General features: G+C 64.4%; 2 protein-coding genes across 5 annotated transcripts; both read right to left on the reverse strand.

Annotated features, from left to right (window-relative positions):
• Window positions 1-741: 741 nt before the first annotated feature.
• Window positions 742-27,006, reverse strand: SBF1 (SET binding factor 1). 4 transcript variants are annotated; one of them, XM_047743403.1, is made up of 42 exons: window positions 26,794-27,006; window positions 21,526-21,590; window positions 20,355-20,440; window positions 19,814-19,951; window positions 19,433-19,591; window positions 19,237-19,347; window positions 18,522-18,627; window positions 18,274-18,406; window positions 18,090-18,198; window positions 17,887-18,000; window positions 17,700-17,777; window positions 17,211-17,324; window positions 17,004-17,132; window positions 16,823-16,921; window positions 16,522-16,726; window positions 16,331-16,443; window positions 15,404-15,553; window positions 15,117-15,185; window positions 14,859-15,017; window positions 14,515-14,780; window positions 14,263-14,435; window positions 14,109-14,182; window positions 13,834-14,029; window positions 13,496-13,623; window positions 12,838-13,016; window positions 12,595-12,731; window positions 12,295-12,502; window positions 12,002-12,198; window positions 11,779-11,916; window positions 8,620-8,697; window positions 8,121-8,302; window positions 7,864-8,043; window positions 7,459-7,560; window positions 7,196-7,381; window positions 7,002-7,128; window positions 6,786-6,916; window positions 6,485-6,715; window positions 2,500-2,607; window positions 2,193-2,404; window positions 1,518-1,605; window positions 1,300-1,431; window positions 742-1,215 (listed from the first exon to the last, which is right to left on the reverse strand). In XM_047743403.1, the coding sequence occupies exons 1-42, from the start codon at window positions 26,901-26,903 to the stop codon at window positions 1,117-1,119; spliced, it is 5,799 nt and encodes a 1,932-aa protein (XP_047599359.1). In that variant the 5' UTR covers window positions 26,904-27,006; the 3' UTR covers window positions 742-1,116. The 4 variants fall into 4 exon arrangements, with proteins under 4 accessions (XP_047599359.1, XP_047599360.1, XP_047599361.1 ...); XM_047743404.1 differs by lacking the exon at window positions 8,620-8,697; XM_047743405.1 differs by lacking the exon at window positions 21,526-21,590 and having other exon boundaries at window positions 26,794-26,994.
• On the reverse strand, window positions 8,705-11,770 carry LOC125107919 (uncharacterized). Its single transcript, XM_047743431.1, has 2 exons — window positions 9,683-11,770; window positions 8,705-9,643 (listed from the first exon to the last, which is right to left on the reverse strand). The coding sequence occupies exons 1-2, from the start codon at window positions 9,954-9,956 to the stop codon at window positions 8,958-8,960; spliced, it is 960 nt and encodes a 319-aa protein (XP_047599387.1). The 5' UTR covers window positions 9,957-11,770; the 3' UTR covers window positions 8,705-8,957.
• Window positions 27,007-27,207: the final 201 nt, after the last annotated feature.

Raw genomic sequence — 27,207 nt, forward strand, 5'->3', positions numbered from 1 at the left:
CCTCCTTCCCCAGGGACAGCCTCATGGCTGCCGGGCCCCTGTGTGCAGTTGGGCGGGTAGAGGACTCCAGGTGTGCGTTTCCTGGGCCTTGAGAACCTTGGCCCAGTAGTGGTCCGTGTGGCCCAGAGAGAACTTGGGGGCTCATCACTCACCTGATGTCACCTGTGGGTCACCTCCGCCCTGACAGGTGCCACCACCGGCCAGGCACCCCCCACACCCCATGTGGCCGGCTCCTCACGCAGGTGGGACATTTGCGTGGGAGAGGAATAAGCATAGTGGCACCTGTCACGACCCAGGCAGAGGCCGGGGTGTGGAGGACGGTCGGCTTGACGCAAGGTCCCAGGGCAAGGGGAGGGGAGGCATTTGGAGCAAACTTCCAGGAACCCCCCAGCCTGACGCGTAACGCCCTACTCCCTGGGGAGCCCACCCTCCTCAGCACCTCTCCCCCAGATTCCCTCGGACCCGGAACCATCCTCCGGACAGTCCGCCCTGTCTGTGCGCTTCACAGCACCCCTGCAGATGGCCACCCCTGTCCAGGCGGTGCTTGGGGGGTGTGGCAGGAGGGGGTGGGTGCCCGCCCCAAGACCAGCCTTCAGGGTGGCTGGGCTCCAGCAAGGGCCCGCTGAAGCTGCCTCCCCATGCCCCTGGCACCAGAGCTTGGGCCCCACGTGGTAGATGCGGTCCTGGGCAGAGCGGTCGGGGGTGCGGGCGTGGGCGGAGGAGACACAAGCACCCGCGTGGTGTTAGTTCTCTCTTTACTTACAGACTCTGGCTCTAGGAACGGGCGGCCGGCCGGGACCCGGGCCCCGGGACGGCAGGCTGGCGGGGCGGAGGGCGGGGCGGGAGGGGTCTATTTACAGGCCCACCGCGAGGGCTGTACCATGGCCGCCTGCCGGCCGGGGCTCCCCGGGGCTCCCCGATAACTCCAAAATAAGTTACAGCTGGCCGGGCGGGCGGGGGTGGGCAGGGCGTGGGAGCTGGCAGGGGCTGTACACAGAAGGGGGGCTGGGACCTCAATACTGTCGAGGGTGGGGGCTGTAAACATGGCCGGGGGGCCCTGCCCACCCCTAGTGGTCTCTAACGACTGGACGCAGAGCAGCCGGAGCAGAGCTGGGCTCAGGCGTCCGACAGGCAGCTCTGGATCTGGTCCACCCACTGCTGGGCTGAGGGCACGTCCTGGGCACAGAAGTTGTAAACGCGACGCGTCGTCTTCACCTGGGAATGGCGGGTCGCTGACTCCACGGCCCCGCCCCATGGAGCCCCCCACCCTGCCATCCCTGGGCCCTGGCCGCAGCTCACGTCGAAGAAGGCCTTCTCATCCACGGTCTTGGGGGCACCCATGGTGGGAGTGCCTGGGGCCACGGCCTCCACTTCGGCCAGGTCGATGACACCCTTGCATTCCGTATCCACACGGTGGTCGTAGTAGCGCAGCTGAGTGGGGGGGCCGGGAAGGGAGGAAGTCAGGGCAGCACCCCCACCCGTTTCTGACCTCCTCGCCTTAGCCCCCGACCACTCACCTGGTGCTTGGTCTTGTCCAGCACGAACCAGCGGGCCTTCCAGGGCTTCATGAAGGCCCCCTTCTTGTACAGGGTGCCCTCGTATGACCTGCACAGACAGCAGACCCAGGGCCAGGCTGGCCGTCAGCGCCACCCCAGCCCCTGCCCTCAACCAGACCTAAGGCTGGACTCTGAAGGCTAGACTGGCCAGGGGGCCACGAAGCAGCTCTGGGACTCTCCTCAAAGGCATGGAGAAGGGTTCCCACCCCTCACCCCTCACGTGACAGGACACCGGAGAGGGCCCAACACCAGGGTCTCAGGGTCTCCTGGAAGCAGCCCCACTTGTAGGACAGGTGTCTTGGGATGAGGAACACGCAGCAGGCCGCTCTGGGGAGGTGATCGTGGCAAGATGGCCCCTCTCCAGCCTGGCAGGCCCCGACCTCAGCTGGTGGCTTGGCTGTGGTCACCGGTTCTATGTCCCAAACCCTTCTAGAAGAGCCCTCCTGCTTCTCCCCAGCCACTGTCGGCTTACGCTCAGGCCACCGTTTTGGCATTATGGCCTCCCCCACAAATCCTTCCACCTGAGAGATGGCCAGACGTTCCCCAAGGGCACTGGCCCCCAAACTCTGACCCATCCCACACCCACAGTCCCCCAGCTCAGGAGTCCATGCCGCGCAGCAGGACGTGTCCTCACACCTGTTCTCACTCTCGGCCGTCTGGAACTGGCTGTACAAGGTGCTGGTGCTGCGGCGCGCTGCCTGCCGGGAACTGGACGCTGTTGAGCCACTGCTCTGGTCGCTGTCCAGGCTGAGGCTCAGAGTGGAGCCCACAGGCCCCTCCTGCAGGTACACGCCTAGCGAGCGGCGGTGGTGGGGCACGCTGGACACCAGCAGGGAGCTGGGGGTGCCCTGGGGACAGGAGGGGGGCCTGTGTCAGGGCCGGTGGCCTCCACCCCCGCCTGCCGGCAAGCTCACCCTGGCCACCCACACCCAGGTCTGCTCACACGTCCATCTGCCCGGGCCTCCAGGCGCTGTGCTGCCTTCACCCGATCCCAGGTGTCCTTCCAACGCTCCGGGGGTCGCCCCAGCTCCGTCTCCAACCGCTGAAGCTCCTGGGGGAGAAGTGGAAAACTAAGATCATTCAGAAGAAAATACCCAGAACAAAACGCAGAAAGACCAAACTACGGAAAGCAGGAAGGTGCAGTGATGGTACTGCTGGAACACAGGTGGGTGAGGGTAGGGGGTGGGCAGAAACCAATGATCTGGAGAGAACAGAAATCAGTTGTGCAAAACAAACAAGGAGCACCGGGCAGAGACGTGGAGCTCGGGGCTGCAGACACGCAGGGACCCACGGAAGGGGCAGTGGCACGGAGCAGGAGCTCTAGAGAGCCAGAGGCCTCCCGGAGTAAACCGCCACGGGCCAGGCAAGATGTCACAAGCCTGGCAGGGAGCAGCTCCTCAGCCGCGGAGAGCCAGATCGACGCAATGCGGGGAGGTGCAGGGCTCCCAGCTGGCCGGAGCAGACGCACCTCCTGTGACTGTGTGCGGAAAAGACCCAAACTCAATCCTGACCCTCGACAATGCAGAACCCACGATGTCAGTTATTTAAAAAAATTACTAGGGGCGCCTGGGTGGCTCAGTGGGTTAAAGCCTCTGCCTTCGGCTCAGGTCATGATCCCAGGGTCCTGGGATCGAGCCCCACATCGGGCTCTCTGCTCAGCAGGGAGCCTGCTTCCTCCTCTCTCTCTGCCTGCCTCTCTGCCTACTTGTGATCTCTGTCAAATAAATAAATAAAATCTTAAAAAAAAAAATTACTAGACAAACAAGAAAGCAGGAAAATGAGAGTCATGCTTAGGAGAAATGTTAAAAGAAATAGATCCAGGAAAGAAATAAGTATTGGAATTAGCAGGCGAGAAATTCAAACCACTGGTTCTAAATACGTTTAAGATGTAAAGACAGAGACAGACAGACTGGTCAAGCGGATGGGGGCTCTCCACAAAGAATGGAAACCGTTTAAAAAAGACCAACGGAAATTCTAGGGCTGAAAAATACGGTATCTGAAATGCAAGCTTCATCAGACGGGCTTAGGAGAATACGAGCCCTACGGAAGAGCAGAGCAGTGAGCTGCAACGTGGGGTCCTAGAAATCACCCACAAGATGCCGCAGAGAAGAAACATCGCCTCAGGGACATATGGGTCAGTCCAGTCCCACAGGAAAGGAGGGAGAGACTGCATAGAAAAAAAAATTTTTTTAAGAAATTATGGCCAAAATTGCATTAAATTTGATGAAAACCCTCATCCCATACATCTAAGAAGCTGAGAAAGCTCCAAGCAGGACGGACCAGAAATCCCGCGAGGGGCACCTGGCTGGCTCAGTCGGAAGAGCACGTGACTCTGGATCTTGGGGGTCCTGAGTTCCAGCTCTACGCTGGGTGTAGAGGTTACTTAAAAGAAACTTTAAAACCTTACGTGATGGTCAAATTGCTGAAACCAGACGTGAAGAGAAAATCTTAAAGGTAGAGAAAGGGCGACATGTCACGCAGTTTACAAGGACAAGGAAAAGCACCAACTTTCAATCAGAGCGCGGGCGCCTGGGTGGCTCGACTAGACGTCTGCCTTCGGCTTGCTTCGTCAGCTCACAGCATCCTGGGATCGAGTCCCCCATCGGGCTCCCAGCTCAGCGGGGAGTCTGCTTCTCCCTCTGTCCCTCTCCCTCTCAAATAAATAAATAAAATCTTAAAAAAAAAAAAAAAGAATGCATGCCAGAAAACAACGCAATGACATCTTTAAACTGCTGAATGTGGGGTGCCTGGGTGGCTCAGTTGGTTGAGCGGCTGGCTGCCTTTGGCTCAGGTCATGATCTCAGGGTCCTGGGATCGAGCCCCGCATCGGGCTCCCTGCCCAGCGGGAAGCCTGCTTCCCCCTCTCCCACTCCCTCTGCTTATGTTCCCTCTCTTACTGTGTCTCTCTCAAATAAATAAAGATTTTAAAAAGTAAATAAAAATAATTAAAAATGAAGGCACGGGACAGCTGGCAGGAGCAGTCAGCAGAGCGTGCGACTCTTGATTTCAGGGTTGTGGGTCAATCCCCATGTTGGTGTAGAGATTCCTTAAACAAATAAAACTAAAAATAAAAGGGCACAACTGGCCCAGCCAGAAGCCACTGTGTTTTCGGGGCAATCCGGGGGACTGGGTGCCAAGTCGCAGCAAACCAGCCGTGAGGCCACCACGTCTCCCTTGGCGTGAAGTGCACGAAGTTGTCTCCGAGGTCAAAGCACCAAGAAAACAGTGGCAAGGCAGGGCCCCCCGAAGTGGGCACCCAAGTGCCTGGCTAGTCTGGTCGCCGCGCGGACAGCACGGGACCGGCCCCCATTGGCAGAGTCACCCCAGGGGAACGGAGGGACCGGCAACGGTCCTAGCCGGCGGGATCACGAGCTGTTTCAAAACCAGCTCCACAGTGATGCCAAGGAAGAGCGCGGCGCGCCCACGGACACACGGCAGGACGGACAGAGAACGCCGGAAACCTTCAAAATACACACAGGCCCAGCAAAGCTACTGTCGGGCGAACAGACGCGGAGAGAATCCGTCGCTGGCGACCTGCGCTCCCAGAAACACTGCGAGTTCTTCAGGCCCGCGAGAAACGAAGAGTGGAGATCACCGGACCCCGCGAGCAGAGAGGCCTCCCTCCCCGGCGTCAGGGCTCTTGCAACCAGAGCCGATGCTCGGGACACAGTGTGTGCCGCAAGCCTCCGTCACACGCGGGAGATGTGAGGGGAGCAGGCGGGCGCGTGACCACCGTCCCCCACCCCCCCGAAACTAGCACGGGGACGAGCCGCTCAGGTCAATGTGGCGGGACGCTCGCTTGTCAGCGGGGAACAAACCAAAAGGAAGGAAAGAGCGAACACTAATGCAGTCCACAAACGGTGAGGGGCCAGATTCCGGGGCCGCGGCTGGCTCGGAGCCGGGGGCACGACTCCGCGTCCCGGGTTGTGAGCTTCAGCGCCGCGGTGGGCACATGGAGGACTTAAAAAGCTGGACTCGCGCCCGCCCAGGCCAACAGCTAAGCGTAAAGGCACTACATACGCCAGTGAAAGAAAGCGTCAGACTGAGGAAGCACCAGCACGTGCGGAGTACAAGGAACTCAGCGCAAACCTGAAGACGCGGGCCAGTGAGACAGACATGGCCCCGCGGCCCCACGAGGAAGCCGAGCAGCGCGACTCCCGTCGGACTCCGAGGCGGAACCACCAGAGACGAAGGGTCTCCTTGGCCCTCTGAGCTTGTGGGTCACCCGTTCTCCCCCTCCCGAAGCCCCGGGTAACGGGTGCCTCTCGGCCAGGCCCGGCACTGCGCCATGGACATCCTGTGTTTACGCCGCCCCAGCTCCCCGGGACGCCAGTGCCGGCACCTCTTCCCCCACAGCGGAACAGGCTCCAAAGGGCCTAGGTAGCCCCCCAAAGCCCGATGGCCTTGGAAAGGAGGGGGAGGCGGAGCCCCCATGTACTGGAGCGGAGGCCACGAGGAGACTTGGCCAGCTCAGCCACCATGCACGGGACTCTGCCCTGGTGGATCCTGACTCCTGGGGCTGAACCCACGTGCCCCCCGAGGACGGCGGAGGGAGGGCCAGAGAGGCCTAAACGGCAACCCCCAACTTCCAGGCCAACAGGCTCATCTCACGCTAACGGAGACCGGGGCAAGCTGGGCCCAGGGCCACCAGAGTTCTCACGGCGGCCGACAGCCAGGGGCACCCAGGCAACAGGTGCGATGGTCTGGGAGAGACCCGGAACAGTCCCTGGGAAAACCCTGTCTTCCCTGAGGGCCAACTGTACATGTGCCTAGAGTAAAGAAGCCACCTCCTAGGTCCCAGGGTTCCAGGACAGCAGCCTCTGGCCATTGCCGCCCACAAACACGAGCCGGGGGGAGGTGGGGAGAGGGGCAGGGCCCCCGGCCTGAGGAACACACGGGGGAACGTCCAATAGCACTGCGGTACTCACCTCCAGCAGGCGTGAGATGGCGTCCGGCTGGGCTCGGGGGCGGCTGTCATAGCACGGCCACACCACCCGGCGCCTGCTCTGGGGCGCAGCCCCATCAGGCCGCTCTTCCTCTGGGGGCTCCGGGGGCCCCTGCGCCAGCTCCCAGTCATAGGGGGGACCCTCGGCCAGCGTCTCCTCGGTGTAGAAGTCCCACACCTTCAGGTTGGACACGTTGCTGTAGGGCCGCAGGACCTGGGGGCGGGCCTGGCATGAGGAACTGGGCAGGAAGGCGCCCGGCCACCCCGGCCAGATCCTGGCTCACCTCCGTATCCTCGGGCGCATACATGTAGTTGTAGAACACGGGCGTCCTCTTGCTCAGTCGGTCCACGTACTCCCACACGGACCGGCACGCCTGCTGGCCCCGGCGTTCCCCCTTCTCCTCGTACAGGAGCCCTGCAGGGGGAGTGCTGAGCCCCGCCACCCTCCAGGCCCGGCCCCGGCCGCCCAGCCCTGCCCCAGGACCAGCCCTGCCCCATACCCAGCTCAATGCGCTCATAGTCCGAGTCGAGCAGAAAGGTCCGGAAGCGGCGGGACGCGTGGTGGTAGCCAAGGAACTTGAGGTAGAAGGGGCTGAACTCGAACTCCATGGGGAACTGCAGGTGGACCTGTGCGGGGTGACGGGTCAGGGCCGGGAGGCAGCAGGCACCGCCCCTGCCGTGGGCCCCCGCCTACCTGGTGCACACAGTCCAGGAACTGCAGGAAGACAGGTGTGAAGCCGCTGCTCTGCCCAGCCAGCGTGTGGGCCCCGCGGTGGCTGAAGCGATGGCCAAAGGACAGCCACTCCTTCTCCACCAGCAGCCGGAAGCCCTCCAGCGTGCGGTAGAAAGGGTCAGACAGCAGCTGCACCAGAGACACCACCTGCCGGCCCCGGCTGCCCGTCAGCACAGTGGCCGCGGGGACCCCCCGCCCGGCTGTCCCCACGGCCCGGCACGCACCTGGGTGGTGATGTCCCAGCCGTCCTCCAGGCTCACCAGGACGGATGAGCCCGAGTCCAGCAGCTCCACCACCAGCACCGACACCTGTAGCAGCTTGTGGATCTGCAAGGATGGGCAGCCCCTCAGCACCTCCCGGAGCCAGTGCCCTCGCATTCCCGCAGCCATGCAGGCCCCCGAGGGCTCCCCCTACCCCGCCCCGTCCTCGAGGTGTCCTGCCCCATCCCAACAGGAGCAGGTAGCCCCAGCCTCCCTCTGTCACACGGTACTGCCGTCGAGGTGGGAAAGGTCTATCGCCCTCTCTGGGGGCCCAGCGCCATCAATGAGCAAACCATGACCCCATCTGTCCCCGGCTGTAGGTAAGCGGGCCCCCCATGACGGACCACAGCGGGGGTAGGGCTCACACACCTGGGTCAGCCACTCTGAGTCCTCCAGCGAGCGCAGGAAGGAGGCAGGGCCGGGCTCAGCGGCAGGGCAGCCTGGGACACACGCCTTCAGCAGCTTTTTGAAGCTGGCCTTCACCTGCCGTGCCTCGAACACCTCGATGGGCACCAGTTCCCACTGCTGCAGGGGGTCCGGCCGCACACCCTGAAGAAGGCCAGCCGCGGTGAGATGCGCCCGGGCCCTGGGCCCCCCACCAGGCCCTGGGCCCCCACCCCAGTCACCTTGAGCTGGGCTTTGTCCCCAATGATGTAGAGGGCTGCACGCTGGGGCTGCAGGAAGCCTGGGTCAGGGGGGGCCCCATTAGCCTGGGGCGGGCTCAGCATGTCTCTGCCTGCCAGCCGGGAGCCCACATCAACGCCAAGCCCACCGCTGCGCCCACTGGCCCGGACACTGCTCCATTTCCCTGCACAAAGAAACCACGTGAGCACCTGAGCAGGCCTGGGGCACCCCTTAACCTGGGGTTGAGCTCCCCAGGCAAGGCAGGGGAGGCCAAAGGGACCCCAGCTGGGCCTGCATTTGCGTTAGTGTCGGGGGACTGGGGTGGGACTCGGGGCCTCAGGCTGTTAGTGCCCAGGGCTGTGGGAAGGGCTGGGTTATGCTGATCATCACACAGGGCTGTTAGTGCCAGACGTGGAGGGACGTTAGTGCCCACGACTACTCAGTCGCACAGGGGTCATCAGTGCCAGGTGGGGGAGCCAGCCTGTGTGGCCAGTACGGTACCTCGGGGAGCGGTCCGTCTGGAGGCCGAGGCCGCCATGGGGTTGGACAGCGTGGTGACCCTGGCTCTGGGGCTGGGCACTGGGGGCACAGCAGAGAAAAGCCTCAGGCCTGACCCCAGGCTCGAGGGTCTGCCCAGCATGGAGGGCCTGTGGTCCAAAAGGACTAGCTATAGGGCTGGGTTCCCACCAAGCCCCCAGGGGCCCCACAGATAGTAGGGGGCAATACCAAGGCCCTCTGAGCCCTCTTGGCCCTCAGGGGCAGGCCAGGGAACAGAGGGCCAGCAGCAAATAGGATCCGAAGAGAGACAAGAACCCTGGGCTCTCCATCTAGCGCCTCCCTCACAGGCCCGACCCTGCATCATCAGCCCCCACGGCACTGCCTGCAGCTGCCCGCAGGGCCCAAGAAGAGGGCCGTAAGGTACAGCCTGGAGAAGAGGAAGCCTGAAGCCCAGAGCTCCCAGCCTGGAACCGTGGACATGGGCAGGCCTGAGCCCCTGGGGCAGCACTGGCGGAGAAGGCCACCTGCCTGAGAGGGCCAGACCCCCGGCTTAGAGGCTGAGACGGCCAGGCCTGGAGGCACAGGGAGCCTGGAGGCACAGGGAGCCTGGGGGAAGAAGCTCCCCAGTGCCCGGGCTCAGCCACCTCTGCAGAAGGCAGCAAGGCACCGTCCCTACCTGTCACAGCAGTGGCTACAGACAAGCAGGGCACCAGCCCGCCACACTGCTGGCAGGACACACCATCACTCACAGCAAGGACGTGGTCTGTCTCAACTAGAATCTGCCCCTCGCGGAGGCCCCAGATGCCCCCAGGCAATGGGGGCAGGGAGGACTTGCTCTGGACTTGGGGAACACAGGAAGGCAGCGCCAGGGGGTTTTGAGAACAGTCAAGGACATCCAGGCCACACTGGGGACAAAGAATCCTGGGGGGAGGGGCCACCTGCAGCGCTGACTCTCCCTCCAGTGGTGGATCCATAAACCCTACTTGAAGACGGCCGGGACGTCTGGGAGACCCACTTGAACAAGGAACAAAAAGGGAATGCGTGGATGCCAAGCCCTGCCCCCCCTCATAAGCGACCACAAGGGCACACTGGCCGCCCCTGTTCCAGGCCCCCTTGTCCCCAGTGCCCATCAAGTGGTCACAAAAGATACAAGCTGAAGCCAGAGTGCCCTGTAGTGTGAGCCCAGACCGACCGGCTAACCAGGGACGGGGGCTGGTGCGCAGACAGCAAGGGAAATGCTGCAGAGGGACACCAAGCGGGGCAGAAGCGGGGTGTGGGGCCTCCTCAGACCTCGGCAGAGAAAGCTGGAGGCCCTCGTGTGATCTGGAGACACCCCCCATGCCCTCCCTGCCGCCCCCGCTCCGACCCGCCGCGAGGCCCTGGGCAGTGGGCAGAGCCGGAAGAATGAGGCAGCAGGAACACACTCCCAGGAGGTCCACCCACTGGTGGGCCACCAGCCCCCAAAACCCACCCGTGAACCCAAGTGCATCTGGGAGCTAGAGCAACAGCACAAGAAAATGCAGACGAGCGTGAGAGGAGGGACGGAGGGAACCAGGAAGGCCTGACCAGTAAGGGACCCTGGAGTGACATCTGCACCAACCAGCACGTGAGGCACGTTTCACAGAAAAAAGTGACCCTCATGCGTCATCTACTGACTGCGAACCAGGTGGGGACACATCAATCGCAGCAGCCGTACCTCCAGGCGGACACTAGGCTGGGGTGGGGGTCAGGCCCAGGCCAGCAAGGGGAGCCTCACAGACCAAGCCCAGACTAAGAGGCCACTGGACACCAGGCCCCGAGCATAGGCGGCCACATGGGCTGGACAGCAGTTGGGAGTCCTGGGTCCGAGGATTAACCCCTGAGAGTCTATCACCCAGACCAAGAGGATGAGGCAGACAGGGACAGGGCATCTGTGGGGCTCCAGGCAGGAGGGAGGGGGAGCTGGGGGCAATGGGGGAGGGTAGGGGGAGATGGCATCAACTGGGGTGAGACAGGGCAAGGAAAGACGGGTAGCCGAGGACGGGGTCCACGGAGGAGATGGGGTGGGAGGAAGGGGGGCTCAGAGTCAGACAGGAGTGACAGGTTGGAGGGGGTAGGGGAAATGAGGAGACCTGGGTGAAATGGGGAAGATGGGGTCAGGGAGAAGCAAATGGGGTCAGCTGAGAGGTAAGTGTGATGCAGAAGTGACTGCCTTGGAGCAAGGGCCCTGGAGGAGGCCGGCCCCACCCAGACATGGCCCCCACAGGTGTCCTCTCCCACCTGGAAGCCTGTCCAGGAGCCCAGCACAAAGACATCTGACCTCCCCAGCAAGGTCCCCACCTGTCACCAGGTCAGACCAGCCCTCCACAGCGGCCATGTACCCCTTGGACAGCAGTACACACACACGCGCTTCACTGAGCCCCGCTGCGGCCGCCCCACAAGAGGGCCCCAATAGGGAGGGGCAGGGCCCACTCATGGTCCCCACCTCCCAGGCCTGGTGTCTTCTCTGCCACCTCTGACAGTGAGACCCTGCCACGCCAGACAGAAGGCAGGGCTGGGCCCTAAGGGCCTGGATCCATGTGGGGCCAGCAGGGCCAGGGGGTGCTGAGAGCACCCATGCTGGGGATGGGGACGGGGACTGGAGGCCAGCGCAGACAAGACCGAAGGAACCAGGATAGATGACAGATGTAGCCCAAGCAGTCAGACGGCCTCGACAAAGCGGTGGTGGGAAGGACAGGACAAAGCAGGGATGCGGCCCAGGTGAGGGTTTCAAGGGTCAGCTGTGTCCAGGGACCTGAAGGCAGGCCACAGGCAGGAAGACAGGAGATCAAGGAGCTCCGCCCGGGGGCGCCCGGGTGGCTCAGTGGTTAAGCCTCTGCCTTCGGCTCAGGTCATGATCTCAGGGTCCTGGGATCGAGCCCCACATCGGGCTCCCTGCTCAGCGGGGGGCCTGCTTCCCTCTCTCCCACTCCCCCTGCTGTGTTCCCTCTCTCGCTGTCTCTGTCAATTAAATAAAATGTTTAAAAGCAGCAGCCGCTGGGCCCAGGCAGAAGGCGGACGAGAGCGGGGCTTCAGGGTGCTCACGAGATCCCACACCCCACATGCCATCCCCTCGCTGGCCTGCCTTCCCCGAACGCCAGCACGGCCCCCCCGGAAGTCCTCCAGCCTTGAAGCGCCCCTCACCGTGGCTGCCCACGTGGGCGGAGGAGAAGCCACTGAGCGTGTTCCGCCCGGACGCGTCGGCGAAGCGGGGCATGGAGCTCACCACGGCCTGCAGGTACTTCTCCTGCTCTAGGCTGCTGGAGTCCGCCTGGGACTGGCCTGGGGGAGGAGGTGGAGCTGGAGCCAGGCCGGATGGGGGGCGCGGGGCACAGGGGAGGGAGTGCGCGCGTGGCAGGGAGGATACCTGGGGAAGGCGCGTTCTGAGCCTTGAAGAGGCCAACGACACCCTTGCCGTGGAGGCCCCCGGAGCGCAGCAGCACGGCCTTGGAGCGCCCGCTGCGCCAGCACACCACAGGGAAGCGGTTCTGGCGGTAGCAGCGGGAGACGCGCTGCAGGGCGTTGTCCTGGACACTCTGCGGGACGATCAGCAGCCCCGGGTAGCTGTGAGGAGCCGGAGGCGTCAGGGCGCAGCCGCGGGGCACAGGGCACAACCACCCAGCCCGCCGGGCGCGCTTCCCCCAGGCACGGTCCGCTCACCTGCGACAGATGGCGTACATGCGGTTGACTGGGGAGATACGGAAGGGCTCGGACTTGGCGCGGCTCAGGCTGCTGCTCAGCGTGCCCAGCCCCAGACGCTGGTAGTCCCGACAGCACGCCCGCTCCACCAGGCTGCTCATGGTCATGCGATCGGAGGGCTTCAGGGCCGAGGAAGGGGTCAGCGTGCTGGGCTCCAGCTCCTCTGACACTGGGGCAGGCCGGGCACACGGGGGCGTCACCCACAGACTACGGGACCCCCCTGCCCTGCACAAGGCCACCTGGGGCTGTCCATGCTCCCACCTGAGATCTCGTCCTCCTGGTCCTCAGGAGGAGGCTGGCCCCGGTGCTCCCAGCTGGGAGGGCTGTACTTCTTCCGGGTGACGTATTGCCGCCCAATGGTTTTCTTGGCGTTCTTCACGAGATTCCGGGACAGGGTCCTGGAGGGGGTGCGCACACAGGGTCAGCAGAGGCGAGCAGAACGGACAAGGGGGACAGGCACACGGGGAGGGGTGGTGGTCCCGGCCCTGGGGCCCAGCTCCATACCTGAGGGAAGGGCCCTTGTCCTTGGTGGCGCGGGGTGGCCGGCCGGGTGTATGCGTGGAGCCCAGGGTGAAGGCGAAGGTGCCCCTGATGTCCGGCGGGTACCGCAGCTTGTGTAGCTGCTTGCGGAAGAGCTCAGCGCTGTCGGACCCCACCTCCTCGTCAAAGGCCATCTTCAGCAGCTGCGCCAGACAAGAGGCCCTCAGAGGTCTGGGCACCCTTGGGTCTGGCCCCGGCCACAGAGGCCTGCGGGCAGAAGCGGGGGACCCCCTGGGGCCTGGCAGGGGGCGTCCTCCCAAGTGGCGGCAGGCACGCACAGGGGCCCTCCTCACGCCACGTGTGACCTCCAGGCTGAGGGACCTGGTCCTTCACCAAGTGTCACATGCACTGGTGTGATGTTCAGGCGTGGGGCACAGTGCACGTTCCAGACACAGGTGCCAGGGTTAGGGCCCCCCCAAACACAGGAGCCCTAAGGGCCAGCACGTCACACACGCCGGTGACACGGAGCTACTGTGCGTGAACAGAGACGGGCGCGGTGGGTGAGGTCTGGCTGCACGCCAGCTCGCAAGCATGAGACCAGGGGCTCGGATGCCTGTGGACCTGGGAGAGCCAGGCACCGCCCCCCACACACGCCCCTGCCCCGCCCGTGCCCCGGGCAGACCTGGAACGTGCAGGAGCGCAGCTGCAGCCCGTCCTGCAGGAGCTGGTCCACGGGCGTGTGCACGTTGATGCGCTTCTCCTTGGTCAGCGCGGCCACCGGGAAGGAACGCACCACCACCTGTTCCCCGACTTAGCATAGGCCAGGCAGAGTCGGGGCGGGGGGTCACAGAGTCCGGGGGTGCCAGAGCTATGCAGGTCCCGGGTGGTCCCGGGCAGGTGGGGGGGGTGTGAAATATCTTGCACAAGACCCCGCACCCCTAAGGAGGGCAAGTCCTATTCCCTCCCAGGACCTGGATGGGGGAGGGCGGGTGGGGACGGACGAAGGGTCTGGAGGCTCACCCAGGGGGTCGGTGGGCAACCCTGTGAAGATCACCCGGTACGTGGTAAGGAAGACGGCGCCCTCAGCTGGGAGCAGTGCGGGGCCGCCCCCGCTGCCCCCCGCCCCCTCCTCACGGCCATCTGGCAGCAGGTAGACACGCAGGCCATCCAGCACGCACTCCTCGCCGGGCAGCAGGCGCGGCCGCAGCAGTTTGGGCTACCCAGGGACAAGAACAGCCCCTCAGGCCCTGCCCGGCACCCACGCAGCCCCCCGCCGCCGGCCGGCCCCCGCTCACCTTCTGGATGGGGGGCAGCCTCTTGCTCTCCCGGTGCACAGCCTCCAGAGTCTCGATGTGCATCTGGACGATGTCTGGGAGACAGTCGTGTTCACACCCTGGCCCCCTGCCTGACTGGCTGAGGAGGGCGTCTGCATCCCCAGACCCCCCATACCTGGCACCATGACATGCAGCCCCTTGAGGTGGTCGCTGGTGACCCCACTCTCTGTGCAGACCTTGTCCACAAAGCGGTTAATGAAGCGGACCACGGCCCCGGCCACATCGCAGGACTCTGCGTCCTCAAAGCCACTTTCCGTGTCGTAGCTCTCTGCCACGCTGCCCGCCATGCTGGGTCAGGGAGGGGACACGGTGGGTAAAGGCGCACCCGCCCAAGCCCCCCCGTCGGGCCCATGAGGCGCCCCCACACCTGTTGGTGACCAGACTGTTGCTGGCGCTCTCGAGGTCGCCCAGGCCTGCACGTTCCCGCAGGAGACGGCTGCGGCTGCTGTCCAGGGGCAGGAGCAGGTAGCTCATGCGGTTGGCGTAGTGGATGGCCTGGCTGAACACTGTGCTCTCCTCCTTCTGCACGAGCTCTTGCTGCTTTTCACGGCTCAGGGTTGGCCACAGGCGCCGCTGCTCGGATGCCACGTCCAGGGCAGAGCGCTCGTCCTCTGGCGCCAACACATCCCCCACCTGCCCCAGCACCACCGGTGAGCCCCGACCGGGCCGGCCCTCGCCACCACCCCCCCAGGCCCGGGAGCCGCCACGCACCTGCACATGGTCTCGGTCCTCAGCAGGCTCCAGGTAGAGGGCGCGGATGTGGGTCTGCACATCCCCGTAGAACATGGCCTCCCAGAACTGCGGGGTGCTCCACACCACGTGCTCTTGCACGCAGCTGTACGCAAACTGGGTCACTCCTGGGCTCAGCTTCTGCAGAGGCCGGAGGGGGGCGGGGTGCGGGTGCGGAGGGGTCACCGGGTGCAGCAGGAGGGGGCGAGGGAAGGGCAGCAGGGCGGCCCCAGCACTCACCCGGCAGAAGGCCGTGACCAGGGGCAGCAGAGCAGCCGCGATGCCGTGTTCATCCAGGGAGGTGCAGTCCTGCGGGAACGGGGAGCCCTCGGAGCCGCCCCCATGCGCCCAGCCCGCCAGGGGCCACAAGAGCTATCCAGAGCTTTGGGGCAAGAGGCGCCCTCCAACAAGGGTCCCCCACACCCACCCAGACCAGGACCTCCCCAGCTGTAGGCACGGCCAGAAGATGCATCCCTGCAGGGGGACGGGGGACGGGCGCCCACCCACCGCCACGCCTGGGGCCCCACCTGCAGGCAGCAGTTCATCACGCGCACGACGAAATCAAACTGCTGGTGGTCCAGCACCGCCCGGTTCTGCTGCACGTGCAGGTGCAGCTCCTGCGTGAGGCAACGGCGGGCCGCGCGCCCCTTCAGGGCCCTCAGCACAGCTGGGAGCAGCTGGAGACAGGGGAACATGGGGCTGGGGGCATCCAACCATGCCCTGGAGGGAGGGGAGGAGGGAGGCCAGGGCACAGAGCCCAGCAGGGGAAGGGCCCTGGACCCCCAAGAGGCCCCAGCCCAGGCTCTAAGCACAGAGGGGATCTGGAAACAGTCTGGGTCAGGTGCGTCCAGACTCTGGGAGCTCACTGCCCCACAGACTGACTTCTGGCCGACCCTGCCCTCCGTACGCACAAAAGCCCGTGGAGGTGGAGACGTTGCCCATCCACAGCCGGGGGTACTTCCTGCTCTGAGCCCCAGCAGGCACCCCCTCCCACGGCTGCAGCCCCGCCGCTGGCACCGAGCAAGGTGCACAAAGGGCCGTGCGCTTGTTCTCTTATTAGTTTTCACCGTAAAACCAGCAGGAGCCCCGCAGGCCCCTCCCAGGAGGCCGTGTGGCCGGGACTCAAGCTGGCTGCTGTGGAAGCCGCAGGCGCGTGCCAACACCACAGAGGGCAGGACCACAAACGCACGGCGCTGTGCGGGCTGGCACTTTGGTCAGCAAGAATGGAGAAGAAATTCAGCGGTGGAAACCTTCAGGTACTGATGTCCCGAAAATGAAGTAAATCCCTCCTACGAGCTTCCCTGCAGGCTCTGTCCAGCCGCACGGAGGAAGGGGCCTGAGACCCGGTGACACCTGCCCCTCCTGCCAGCCCAGCTCCCTCCAGCCGCCAGCAGGCACGTGGACCCCAGGGTTAGCACCCTTCACAGGGGCTCCCTGTGCCCCGCTACCCTCACCTTCTTGGCCTCAAGCATCTTCCCCTCAAATACATAGGAGATGCAGTTTCGAACCACCTCCAGCCGGCGCGCGCTGTTGCCGTGGAGCCCGCTGCTCCGCTCCAGGATGGCAGCTGCGGGAAGACAACGTTCTCATCTCTGACTTGCGCTCACCCTGGGCCCCGTGCCCTGGCCCCCTTCCCGTCACCCACTCATGGGGGGCCCCGAGGGCACAGTGGTCCTCCTCTCAGCCTTCACGGCCGGGGGTGCGCCCTGCATCTTGGCTGCGGCCTGGTCCACGATCCACTGCACCATGCCGTCGTCCAGCCGGGGGAAGGGGCGGGGTGCCCGCCGCAGGTGGCTGGCCTCCCCAGGCCTCTGCACCTTGTGCATAGCCACAGCGGGGTATGGGTTCTCCTGCAGAGGACACAGGCAAGTGTGAGCAAGCCACCCGGGGCCAGGTGGCACCATGACCAGGCCTGGTGGCCCACCCCCTTGTGTCACCCGCCATACATTCTTGTAAAGCTGCTCTGCCAGTTCTTTGACGTGACGCAGGACACGCTGGGGGTGGTTCTCATCTGCCCGCATCCGTGCCACCTCATGGGCCACCAGCTGTGGGAGGAGGCAGGGTCAGGCAGGCTGGGCGAAGCTGGGAGTGGCGGCAGGGGCTCCTCCCAACTGGGGTGGGGTGCACCTCGTCGAACAGGTCCGTGGCACGGTAAGGGACCCCACGCTCTGACACGAAGCCTGCAAAGGCCATGCCCTCCAGCACCTTCATCAGGAAGTCATCCTCCACCAGCCCACGCTGGCCCAGGAAGGCTGCCTGGGGACAACACAAGGGGGTCAGCCCCTCAGCACTGACCCCCTGCCCGCCTCCACCCCCAGCCCTACCTGCAGGCACCTTATGAAAGCGGATGACGGGCTCCGGGTGGATGCGGACCATGTGCAGACACCAGCGGTAGCCCTGAAGCAGCTGAGCGAAGAGTCGCAGGAAGACGGCGCGCAGCTCCTTGTCCTGGGCCCAGGGGGCGCCGGTGAGGCCCAGCCCAAGGGCCTGCCCCGGCCCCTGCAAGCCGCAGCCCTCCTAACCCCCACCCCTCCCCTCGCCAGCTCCACCCTACACACCCCTGCCCCGGCCCAGGGGCGCCTCGCCCCGCCCGGCCCCTCCAGCCTTCTTTCACACAAAGCCACAGCAATCCCTCTGAGGCTCAGTGCTGACAACCACTCCCGCACAGGACCCCAGAGACTCACAATGCCCCCCACACGGCCCCCAGCGACTGGCCCAGGAGGGCTGGCTGCACAGTGTGACTGGCACTGCCCGCAGGCTGTCGGGGGCAGCGGGCCTGATGAGAAGGCACAGGGTTGGCGCTGGGACCGCAGGGACCCCCACCTGCATCTTCAGGGAGGAAGCATTCGTCGAAGGCGGTGGGAAGGCAAGATCCGCCAACGCCAGCTCTGGATCCAGGACCTGCGTAAGCAGAGAGGGGCGGGGATGGCCACACACCCAGGGCCTGGGGCTCCCCTGACTGCCAAGTGACCCCCTCTTAGCTTCCCTGGAGCCCCCGGCCCCGCCTCACCATGCTCAACACACTGTGAGTCTGACTCTGCAGCGGCTCCGGCAGGGGCGGGATGTGCACGCACTCAGGGACCGTCACCGTCCCTCCATCGAGATCAGCAATGATCACGTCCAGCTGTGAACCAAAGGGAGCAGCAGTCAGGGAGCCACCAGCCAGTCAGCGCGGCCTGGAACAGGGAGGCAGGCATAGGCCACAGTCCTCACCAGCTCTTGGGTCTCTGCCTGGAAGGCCGCGTTGACACCGATGATGAAGGGTGTGGGGGTGCTGAGGACCTCCAGGAGCTGCGCCGGCAGGATGGGCACGTAGGTGAAGCTGCAACGGGCACGGGCTCAGTGCGGGCAGCCGCAGCGGAAGGGTGGGGGAGGGGCGAGGCGGCAGCAGGGGCACCTGTATCGGAGAGGGAACAGCAGCGCCAGGAGGCCCCGGCAGGCGTCTGAGAGCCGCTGGTAGCTTCGGGACAGGAAGAGCACCTTGTGCTCCGTGAGCGCAGCGCAGAACAGCGACAGCACGTTGGTGATGCCTGCAGGGGAGACCACGGGCTCGCAGGGCCAGCTGAGTAAGAGCCCCACTTCTGACCAGCAGCCCCTGGGGGGAGGAGAGGGTGGCGTGCGCAGGGTGGGGACGGCCGGGCTCACCCAACTGGCGGAAGAGCAGAGCGACACTGCAGCGGCTGACGGGCAACGAGTCGGCGAGTGGGGTCTGGATGACCTGCCGGTCACCAGCCCCCAAAGAGATGGTTCTCTGTGGAAAGAGAGGGACCAGCGCTCAGCGGCTCCAACCAGACCCGCGTCAGCCCAGAGCTCCGTGAGCCGAGGTGAGGCTGGCCAAGGCAGGCCTGCTAACGTGAGGGAAGGGCCATGCCTGGCCGGCCGGCCCACGCAGTGCTGCAGAGGAAACTCAGGGCCTCTGACCTGGGGCAAGGTGGGGCCTGGGTGGGCAGAAGAAACAAAGAATCCATACCACTCCGTCCTCCACGGAGTCCAGCTGCACAGGACAGACGGGCAGAGAAACACAGTTAGACGCACCCACACGTGGGGGTACTGACCAGGGAGCAGAGCAGACAGACACGCTGACACCAACATCCAGAGACAGGCACACCCAAGGAGCAAGAGAACAGAGAAACAGAAGGGGGCCAGGTAGGGAGCCAGGCAAGACATGGACACGCAGGTGAGCGGGCAGGGCCAAGGAGGGAAGACAGGTGACAGCAGCACCAAGACGCAGTAGAGTGTCCAAGGTCCGGGCCGTGCTGAGCCCCGCCAGACTCTGAGGGCCCACAGGCCCCACCCTCACGACCTGGGACAGCAGGAGGGCCATGGCTGTGGGCGCACGGCCGCCGCCCGCAGGACGCACCTGGGAGCCCCCAGCCAGGGGGATGACGCATGAGAGCAGGTTCCCGATCACATTCTCCAGGCCCACGTTCAGGCCCTCCACGTGGATGGTGTAAATGAGACCCAGGCTGTTCTGCAAGGACCACAGACTGGGGAATGGTGGCCCCACTGGCAGAGGCACCCCACGTCCTGCCTCGAACCCCGGCTGCCCGCCTCACCCTGAACACCTCCGCGTGGTCCAGTCGAGACACCAGCACCAGTGTCTTTGGCGCAAACAGCTGGCCAGGTGGGCCAGGCGTCGCAGGTGACAGTTGTGCAGGGCCCCCCTCGTCTGCCTCCTCCTCCCGCTCAGTGGCGTCCTCGGTGCACACCGCTTCCTGTGGACAGAAGCCCCATCTGCCTCGTTTTCAGACATGTCCCACTGGCCCAGGGGGAGGACACAGGTGACTCAGACCGGAGCAGCCCTCTGGGAACTCAAGCCTCCGTGGGGTTGAGGCACCGGGACTTGCCACAGACCAGGACACACCCAAGGACAGAGGCAGAGGGAGTTGGCCACAGCCAGAAGCCCATGCAGGCTGGCCCCCAGAGTCCCCAATGACCTGTGTGGGCTCTGCTGGCTCCCAGAAGGTCAAGCAGGCGCAGTAGTGCCGCTCAGAGTTGATGTCAGTGAGGACAGCAACGAAGAAGGTGGGTGGGTTCCTCTCAGGACACAGCTGCCACCCGCTGGGCTGACAAAACTGCAGGGCCAGGTGGGACGGGGGAGGGGTCAGCAGTCTGCTCCCTCTGGCCCCCTGCCCTCACCCCGGGCACGGACAGCGTCCAAGTCTGCAAGCCTGGGTGCATCCCGCCTCCCGGGCCTCAGCCCTTCCCCCGCAAAAGGAAGTCACAGCCTCTGGTCTCATTGTGTGGCCAGAGAACCCTGTAATGCAGGACATGGTCTCCACCTTCACAAGGGACAGACGACTTGCTGTGATGTGGGCACTGAGGACCCCGCCAGCCATCTCCCCCCTCCATCCCCTTTAGCAGCTCAGATAGCTCCTTCCCCCACCCTGGGGACTGGGCACCGCAGAGGCTCCTCACAGTCCTGGGGAAACCGGGGCCAACCTGCCCCCCCACGTGAGCACCCCCCCACACACTCACCAGCTCGATGCCCTGGGGGAACGGGTTGTCCTCCCAGTCCTTCTCTGGGAAGCGCTGCAGGATCTGGCCCTGGCCTTCCCCACTCCCTGAGGACAGGAACAGGTAATCAGGGAGCCTCCCACCCCTCATACCCCCCACCCAGTCAGGAGCCTCAAGGGTCTTAGATGGAAAGCTCTCACCCAGCCTGGACTTCGTGTGGCATCAGACCAGCCTCAGCTCCCAGACCTATCATTTTCCTAAAAATAGTCTTGTGAGGGGTGGCTACTAGGCAGCCGCGGACCCCAGGGCCACCAGAGGGCACAGAGAGAAGCCCCCCGTATGGATAGGGAGTCCTGAAAGCCTCTGGCTAGGCCAGGCACCAAAAGCATGGAAGCCTCAGGCTGGGGCCACTCCCGTGCCCCTCCCCAACACGCCAACACCCCCAGCCAGAAGGCACCTCCAGCCGGCCGCACACCAGAGGCCGGCCCTCCAGCCAGCAGAACGCAGCTCTGGGCCGTGGCATAGCCGACAGCCAGCTTCAGCGCTTACCCCCGCCCGGCAGGGAGCACCATGAGGACCAGCCCCAGCTCCTGGCTCAGGTCGCCAGCCAGCTCTGAGCACCCTCACGAGGCAGAGGTCTCACGCCTGTTGTCTGTGCCCGGGCAGCAAACACCCAGGCCCAGACCACTGCCAGCCCCATCGCCTCAGAGAGCGACAGGCCCAGCACAGGACCCAGAGAGGAGTGGTAACTGGTAGGAAGGACAGGCACCAGGTCTTGGGACACCCACAGAAGGAGAACCCTCCTGAGTGCTGGGGATCCGGCCATGGTTAGGGCCACTGAAGGTGGTGCATACACGCCTGTCCTCTCTCTGTCTGCACACAGCACTGTGCACAGCCACACGGACTGGGGACGCTGGGCTGGGCAGGAGGGCCAGGGGCGGGAGGCCCAGGGCTGCTTCCCCTGCTCTGTGGCTAGGGCATCATTCCCAGCTCCGGGCCACATGGGTGGAGTCAGAGGCCCTTGCCTCTTGCTCACCCCCTAGAGCCAAACTAGGAGGCAATGATGAGGGCCCTGTCAGGGGACCACTCACCTCACAAGACCAGCAGATGATGGACACAGGTCTCTGTTCTACCTCCAGCTCCCACCCGGCATGGCAGCAGGGCCAAGCAAGTAAGACAGAAACCTCCCTACCTTCACCTCCCACACACGACAGGCAGGTCCCTAGTGCAGACGTCCCCACCCTTTGCTCGAACCAGCTTCGATATCATTGCCCGCACCAGTAGAAGAGTGGGAGCAAATAGGGAAGGAGTGGGCACTGAGCTTGAAGCCTCTCTACGGGCCCACCCCAAAGCCCAGAAAGCCAAGAAGCACCGCGTCTGAGGACCTGCCAGACACAGCTGCCCCCGCCCCCTCCAACCAGCCTGGTCCACCCCGGGTGTGCACAGGAGCCTCGGACAGAGCCAGGGGCCTGGGCACTGGTGAGCAGAGCCCGGTAACTCGACAACGGAGGAGCCCATCGACAACCTCAGGAGACCACCCCCCCTCCGCGATCATGGAGGGCAGGCCGAGGTCGGCAGGTTGCTGCCGGTGAGGCGAGGAGGGGCCGTGACTCTGACTCACAAAACCTCAGTTTCCTGTTCCCCTCCCCCTCCCACACTGACACCCTGAAAAGACAAGATGAGGCGGCGAAGAGGAACAGGTGAATGTCGGTACCATATCTATTTACATATGAGCACACACAGACGCACAGGGCCCACTAAGACAAAGCCCCTTGGGGTCCCTCTAGGCCCACTCCCAAGGGCCACCCTCAACAGGCCCAGGCCAGCTCACCCTGAGCCATGGCTTCCCTCCCCACCCACTCCCCCGAGGGCTGATTTGTGCGTAGCCCCAAACCACCATCTGGGCCTGGGCCTGGCTGGCACCCAGGGCTCACCCAGCTCTTGCCACGAGGCAGCGGGCGGAGGAAGGAACAGGGGGTGTGTGCAGATGGGGACAGCAGCCTCTGCCCCACAGCCTCCCTCCCAAGGCCAGACAGCCTTCAGAAGGCTGTTCTCAGCAGCCTCTCCCCACGGGGAAGCAGACAAGGTAACTGGCCACTGGCCACCACCCACCTTCCCCACCCCAATCATCCTGTGAAACATCAAATCCCACTTGTACGGCTCTGCCCTCTGAAGAACCAACTGGAGGCTTTCCTTCACCTGCCCCCACAGCCTATGGCTGTAAGCATCTCCCCCATCACTCCCAGCTCCTTCTTTGGGTCATGACGGTCCCAAACTTGGCCTTCAGGTCTCAGCCCCAAAAGTGCCTCCTCCTTCAGGCAGCCCTCTGCACCCTGCCTGAGCCTGGGGCCTACAGCAGGACCCCCCAGGACCTCCCTCCCTCCACTATACCCCTCTGTGATTCCTGGTGCACCTGCTGGCTGGCTGGGCCACATGGGAACTCCATATACAAGAACTACGTCTCTGTGTCCATCACTGCACCTGTGCCTGGCACGCACCACAGCCTAATTAGGGCTTGCTGAATGCAGACCACCAGCTACACAACCATCCTCCCACGCCCAGCCTCACACACACCCCACAAGTAAACAGGTTCCTTGATCAGAAGTAAAGGACAGCTTTTGGGGCCCCAGGGTGCTCCAGGACAGAAAAGCCCTCCCGGGAAGGGCACACCATAGAGAGGCCCTGACTCCTGGTCTCTTTCTAACCCTCTCTGAAACCCGGCACACACCCCAGCTCCGTGCTAGCAGGGGCTAGGCTGTAATCTGGCTGCTGGCCGGCAGGCACCCTGGGAGAGATGGGGGCTCTGCCATGTCTCCCAGTGTTCCCCACCCACTTGAGCCCTTGAGGTGATGAAGGTGACCTGCCGCAGCTGAGCCCTCTGCCCCACCAGAGCTTCCCCCACCTCGGAGGAGGAAGGACACCCTATCAAGCCCACCGGGGCAGAACTAGTCTAGCCAGCACCATCACACGTCCCAGGGCAGGGCTCTTTGGGAGGCCTTGGGAGGAAAGGCACCAAAGTCCCCTGAGACACAGATGGGGACAAGCACTTCCTCTTGCAACCATATCCCCACAGCCAGCCCTGTGTGGGCTGTAGGCCTGAACGCAGGGCGAGAGAACACAGAGCACGCGTTCTGTCATCTGCTGGCAGTGGCCGTCACCAGTGCCAGGCTCCGACGCCTGGAGGGCCAGCCCAGGCCAGCACACACTGTGAGCGGAGGCAAGGGAGGACGGCAGCCTCCTCTGCCTGCCCCTCCTGTTCCTCCACACACCCCAGCACAGACGCCCTGGGACCAGCTCAGCTATAGGAAGAGGGTGAAGGAAGGACAGGACCTCCCTGCGGCTCCACCCACCCAGCCTCAACACTCAGGCCGTCCCAGGCAGCCACAGCAACAGGATGTGTGCGGAGGGGCTGCAGCCTCCACAGTGGTCCTCCCCAACTCTCCCCCGAGGCAGACCAGACCGGCTCCCAGGGTGGGGGCTGGAAGCCAGCTGAGGCCATTCCAAACAGCCCCAACCTGCTCCAGAGGGCAGGAACATGGGTGGGGAGAGTCGATGGGGCCCAGGAATGTGGCCCGCTCAGCATAGTCAGGTCTGAGAGGCCAGACCATGGGACAGAAGGTCTTCTCAAATGCTAAGGGAGGGGCTGGGCATGGGGAGGGGGTGCACCAGGAGGGGTCCAGCCCCTCCTCCCATGCACTCAGCCCCCTGGTCAGGTCAAGTGTGTCTCCTGTTCCCAAAGGCACGCCCTGGCACTGGCCATGCTGTGTTCAATCAGCTGACCACTGTCAGGGCCCTCCCAGCCCAGAAGCTGGGCAGGTACGATCTGACGGGCCCCCACAGTGTCTCCAAAGCTGGCCCCAGGGTCCAGAAGGTACCGAACCCATGTCCTAAGTGAAGGAGCTCCCCCACTCACCAGGGGAGGGATCTGCACTCTGGAACTTGGGGTCCCATTCAGCCCCCTCCCCATGCTCCTGCCTGGAAAAGTCCACCAGATGGTAACCATAAAACCAGATGCTCCCTCAGGCGGGGCTCCGGTACCCAGGCCCTGCATCCACCAGCTCCAGACAGGATGCCTATATCCAGGCCAAGGACAAGATATCCCCCTCTCCTACCCGCTCCACTGAACCCTGAAGACCCTGTACCCCAGTCCCGATGTCCCAGGCCTGCCAGCCCACAGGGTCCCCCCTCCAGCAGCACTGCCCACTGTATCAGTGCCTATGGGTGTCTGCACACCTGCTGCTCATCACTAATAAGACACCCATTATTTCCTGGAGCCTCCCATGTGAACAGCTTCACGTCTGTGTCCACCTCGTGCTCATGGCAGCCTGGGGGGGGGTCTGTGTGACTCACTCCAACTCCAGATGAAAAAGCTGAAGTGCAGGGAGCTGGAAGACTGGCCCAAGGTCAAGAACTATCAAGTGGCAAAGCAGGTACCCCTGACTCCCCCTGCAGTGCTCCTCTGCCTCAGGCTTTCCCCCAACCACCTGGCTCTGCCCTTAGCCCTACGGCCAGGGACCTAGCTTGTGGGTTTATTTCTCACGGGGATGGAGGAGTCCTGCCAACCAAAACCCTGAAACTGGGTAACTGGCCTGCAACGACCAGCTCCTGCCCTGGAGACAGTGGTGAGGGGCTCCATGACCCTCCCCCCTACTGCAATGGACACTTGGGGTAAGCAGACATTATGGACTCCAGCCTTCTCCCCTGTCTTTATCAGAGGCTACAAATGCCAGGGGTGCCCATCCCCTGAGTGTCATGGCCAGATTGCCATGGAGCCCACCCATGCCGCCTCCCACCTCCCTAATTCACCCTCAACTCCCCACCCCCGCTGCTACCACCTGGCCTCTGTCTGTAGTCTCTGCCTCCCCAGACCCTTCCCAAACCACTCAGCACTGTCAGCCTCCAAGCCCACTCTGTTCACGCAGCTCCAGCCCAGGGCCCCTCATGCTGGAGCAGCCCCTCGGCCAACCTTGTTCTCAGGGATCCCATGCGGCCTTCTGCTCCAGGTGGCATGGCGTCCTCACCGTCCCCCACATGCACCTTGGAACAGACGGTCCTCCCTCTGTGGGCCCATGCAACACTGATAGTGAGCCTGCCTCATGCAGACTGGGAGACTAAGATGACTGGTTCTTGCTGCAAAACCTCCCTCTCTAGAGGAAGATACGCTCATCACTGAGGGTGTCAGGGGATGGACCCTTGGACAGACAGGAGCAAGTCCTACGAGGGCACTGAGGAGCGTCTGGAGAGCAGGGTCCAGCAGGTAGAATCCCAGCAAGAAAGGCGAAGAGGAGAGGAAGTCTGGCTCCTAGGTGATGACAGTGGCACTGCGCTGACAAGCAGCAGCAGGTTGGGGGCTCAACCTCACTTTCAATCTCGAGGTTAAGCCCCAGCCTGACCACAGAGGAACCCGCGAGGACATGTACTGCCTCTCTGCAGTTGGGATTTGAGCCCACAGCCTGGTAGTGCGTCAGCTCTCTGTGGGGGCTCAGACCAGACAATCAACCTCTCTGCCCGACTCCACTCTAAGGGTGAGGGAGAGGGCAAGGAAACCCTGGTGGGCTGCTGGGAGGAAGAAACGAGATCACACATACAAAGGGCTGTGCAGGGCCTGGCACACAGAGCACGCTCCCCAGCCCGGTCTCCATGACTGTTGCTGATGTCATTGTCAGGCTCTGTTCTCTCCTACCCCCTGGGCTGAAGGGCTCTCAGACACAGGCGCCGACCCTAGACAGGGACCTCCTGGACATTGGCACCAGTCACCAAAAGGATCCCCCACCCAGGGCTTAGCTTGCAGGCATGAGGACCGCAGGCCCTCTGCCAGGAATGCTCTTCTCTACCTCCAGATAGACAGAGGACACCCCATGCATCTTCAGGAGGCACATTTCCTCCCGAAGCCCCAGTTCCAGCCCCAACACCACCTCTTCATAGAGCAGTCCTTGCATCCCACCCCTCTGCTGCATCGCGCCAAGCCTCCGGGACCTGAGACACCCCACACGGACGGGCTCCAGACCAGAGGCACCGGGGGTCCAAGGAGGGGCTTGCGGCCGAAAGATCCGTGCCCCTGGAAGCAGAGCTACCGGCAGTGGCCAAGGCACAGACGGCCCATCCCACCCAACCGGGAGCCGGGAGGCCGAGCCGTCTCGGGGCCCTCCCACCTCCCAGGCCCACGCCAAAGCTCTGCCTGACCCGGTTCTGTCCCGACTGTGGCGCGCAGGTTCGGCTCGCCGCGCCGCGCTGCCCTGCTGTCCTCAGGGAGGCCGCCCCGCCCCGACCCCCGACCCGGGACCCCAGCCCGGCAGGTGCCCCGGACGACCCCTGCGCTGGCCCGGCGGCCACGGCCCGCCCGCCTCACATGTCCCCGCGACTGCCCCAGCGCGCGTCTCCCGCCGTCCCGGCTGACCCTTCCCGGTCTCCCGGCTCCGGCCCTCCGCCCGCAGCCCTCGGCCGCGGGCCCAGCACTCACCGCGCGGGTGCGGCCCGAACGCCACCAGCACGAAGTAGTCCGCGAGCCGCGCCATGGCGAGGTGCGCGGGCGGGCTCCGCGGCTCGGGGACGCGAGGGCGGCGCGGTCATGGCCCGGCCCCGGCCCTAGCCCGCGCTCCCCGGACACCCCGGGCCCGCTCCGCGGCGGCGGCCAGGGCTCCCGCCGCCATCTTCCCAGCCAGCCGGCCCGCCCGGCCGCGCCGTACGCCTGCGCGGCCTCGCCCCGCCCCCATCGTGGGCGGGGCCCGGAGCTTCCGGCTCCCATTGGGCCAGTCGGCGCGGGCTCGGTTCCCGGGGGGCGGGAACCCTACCTGCCCCGCCCCCCCGGGCGCTGACAGCGACGGCAGCTCGCGCGGGTCAGCGGCAGGCGCGGCTGGGATCCGAGCCGGCCTCG

Source organism: Lutra lutra, chromosome 8 (assembly GCF_902655055.1).
Source record: "Lutra lutra chromosome 8, mLutLut1.2, whole genome shotgun sequence".
Classification (NCBI taxonomy): domain Eukaryota; kingdom Metazoa; phylum Chordata; class Mammalia; order Carnivora; family Mustelidae; genus Lutra; species Lutra lutra.

Excerpts from the sequence above, each read along its gene's own strand:
- SBF1 (XM_047743403.1), bottom strand. The coding sequence starts at position 26,903 with ATGACCGCGCCGCCCTCGCGTCCCCGAGCCGCGGAGCCCGCCCGCGCA. Across the intron at positions 19,348-19,432 it reads ACCACGCGGAGGTGTTCAGG|AACAGCCTGGGTCTCATTTA; the intron begins GTGAGGCGGGCA and ends TGGTCCTTGCAG. Across the intron at positions 1,432-1,517 it reads TGGACAAGACCAAGCACCAG|CTGCGCTACTACGACCACCG; the intron begins GTGAGTGGTCGG and ends CCCCCCACTCAG.
- LOC125107919 (XM_047743431.1), bottom strand. The coding sequence starts at position 9,956 with ATGGGGGGTGTCTCCAGATCACACGAGGGCCTCCAGCTTTCTCTGCCG. Across the intron at positions 9,644-9,682 it reads TGCCCTTGTGGTCGCTTATG|TTCCTTGTTCAAGTGGGTCT; the intron begins AGGGGGGGCAGG and ends ATTCCCTTTTTG.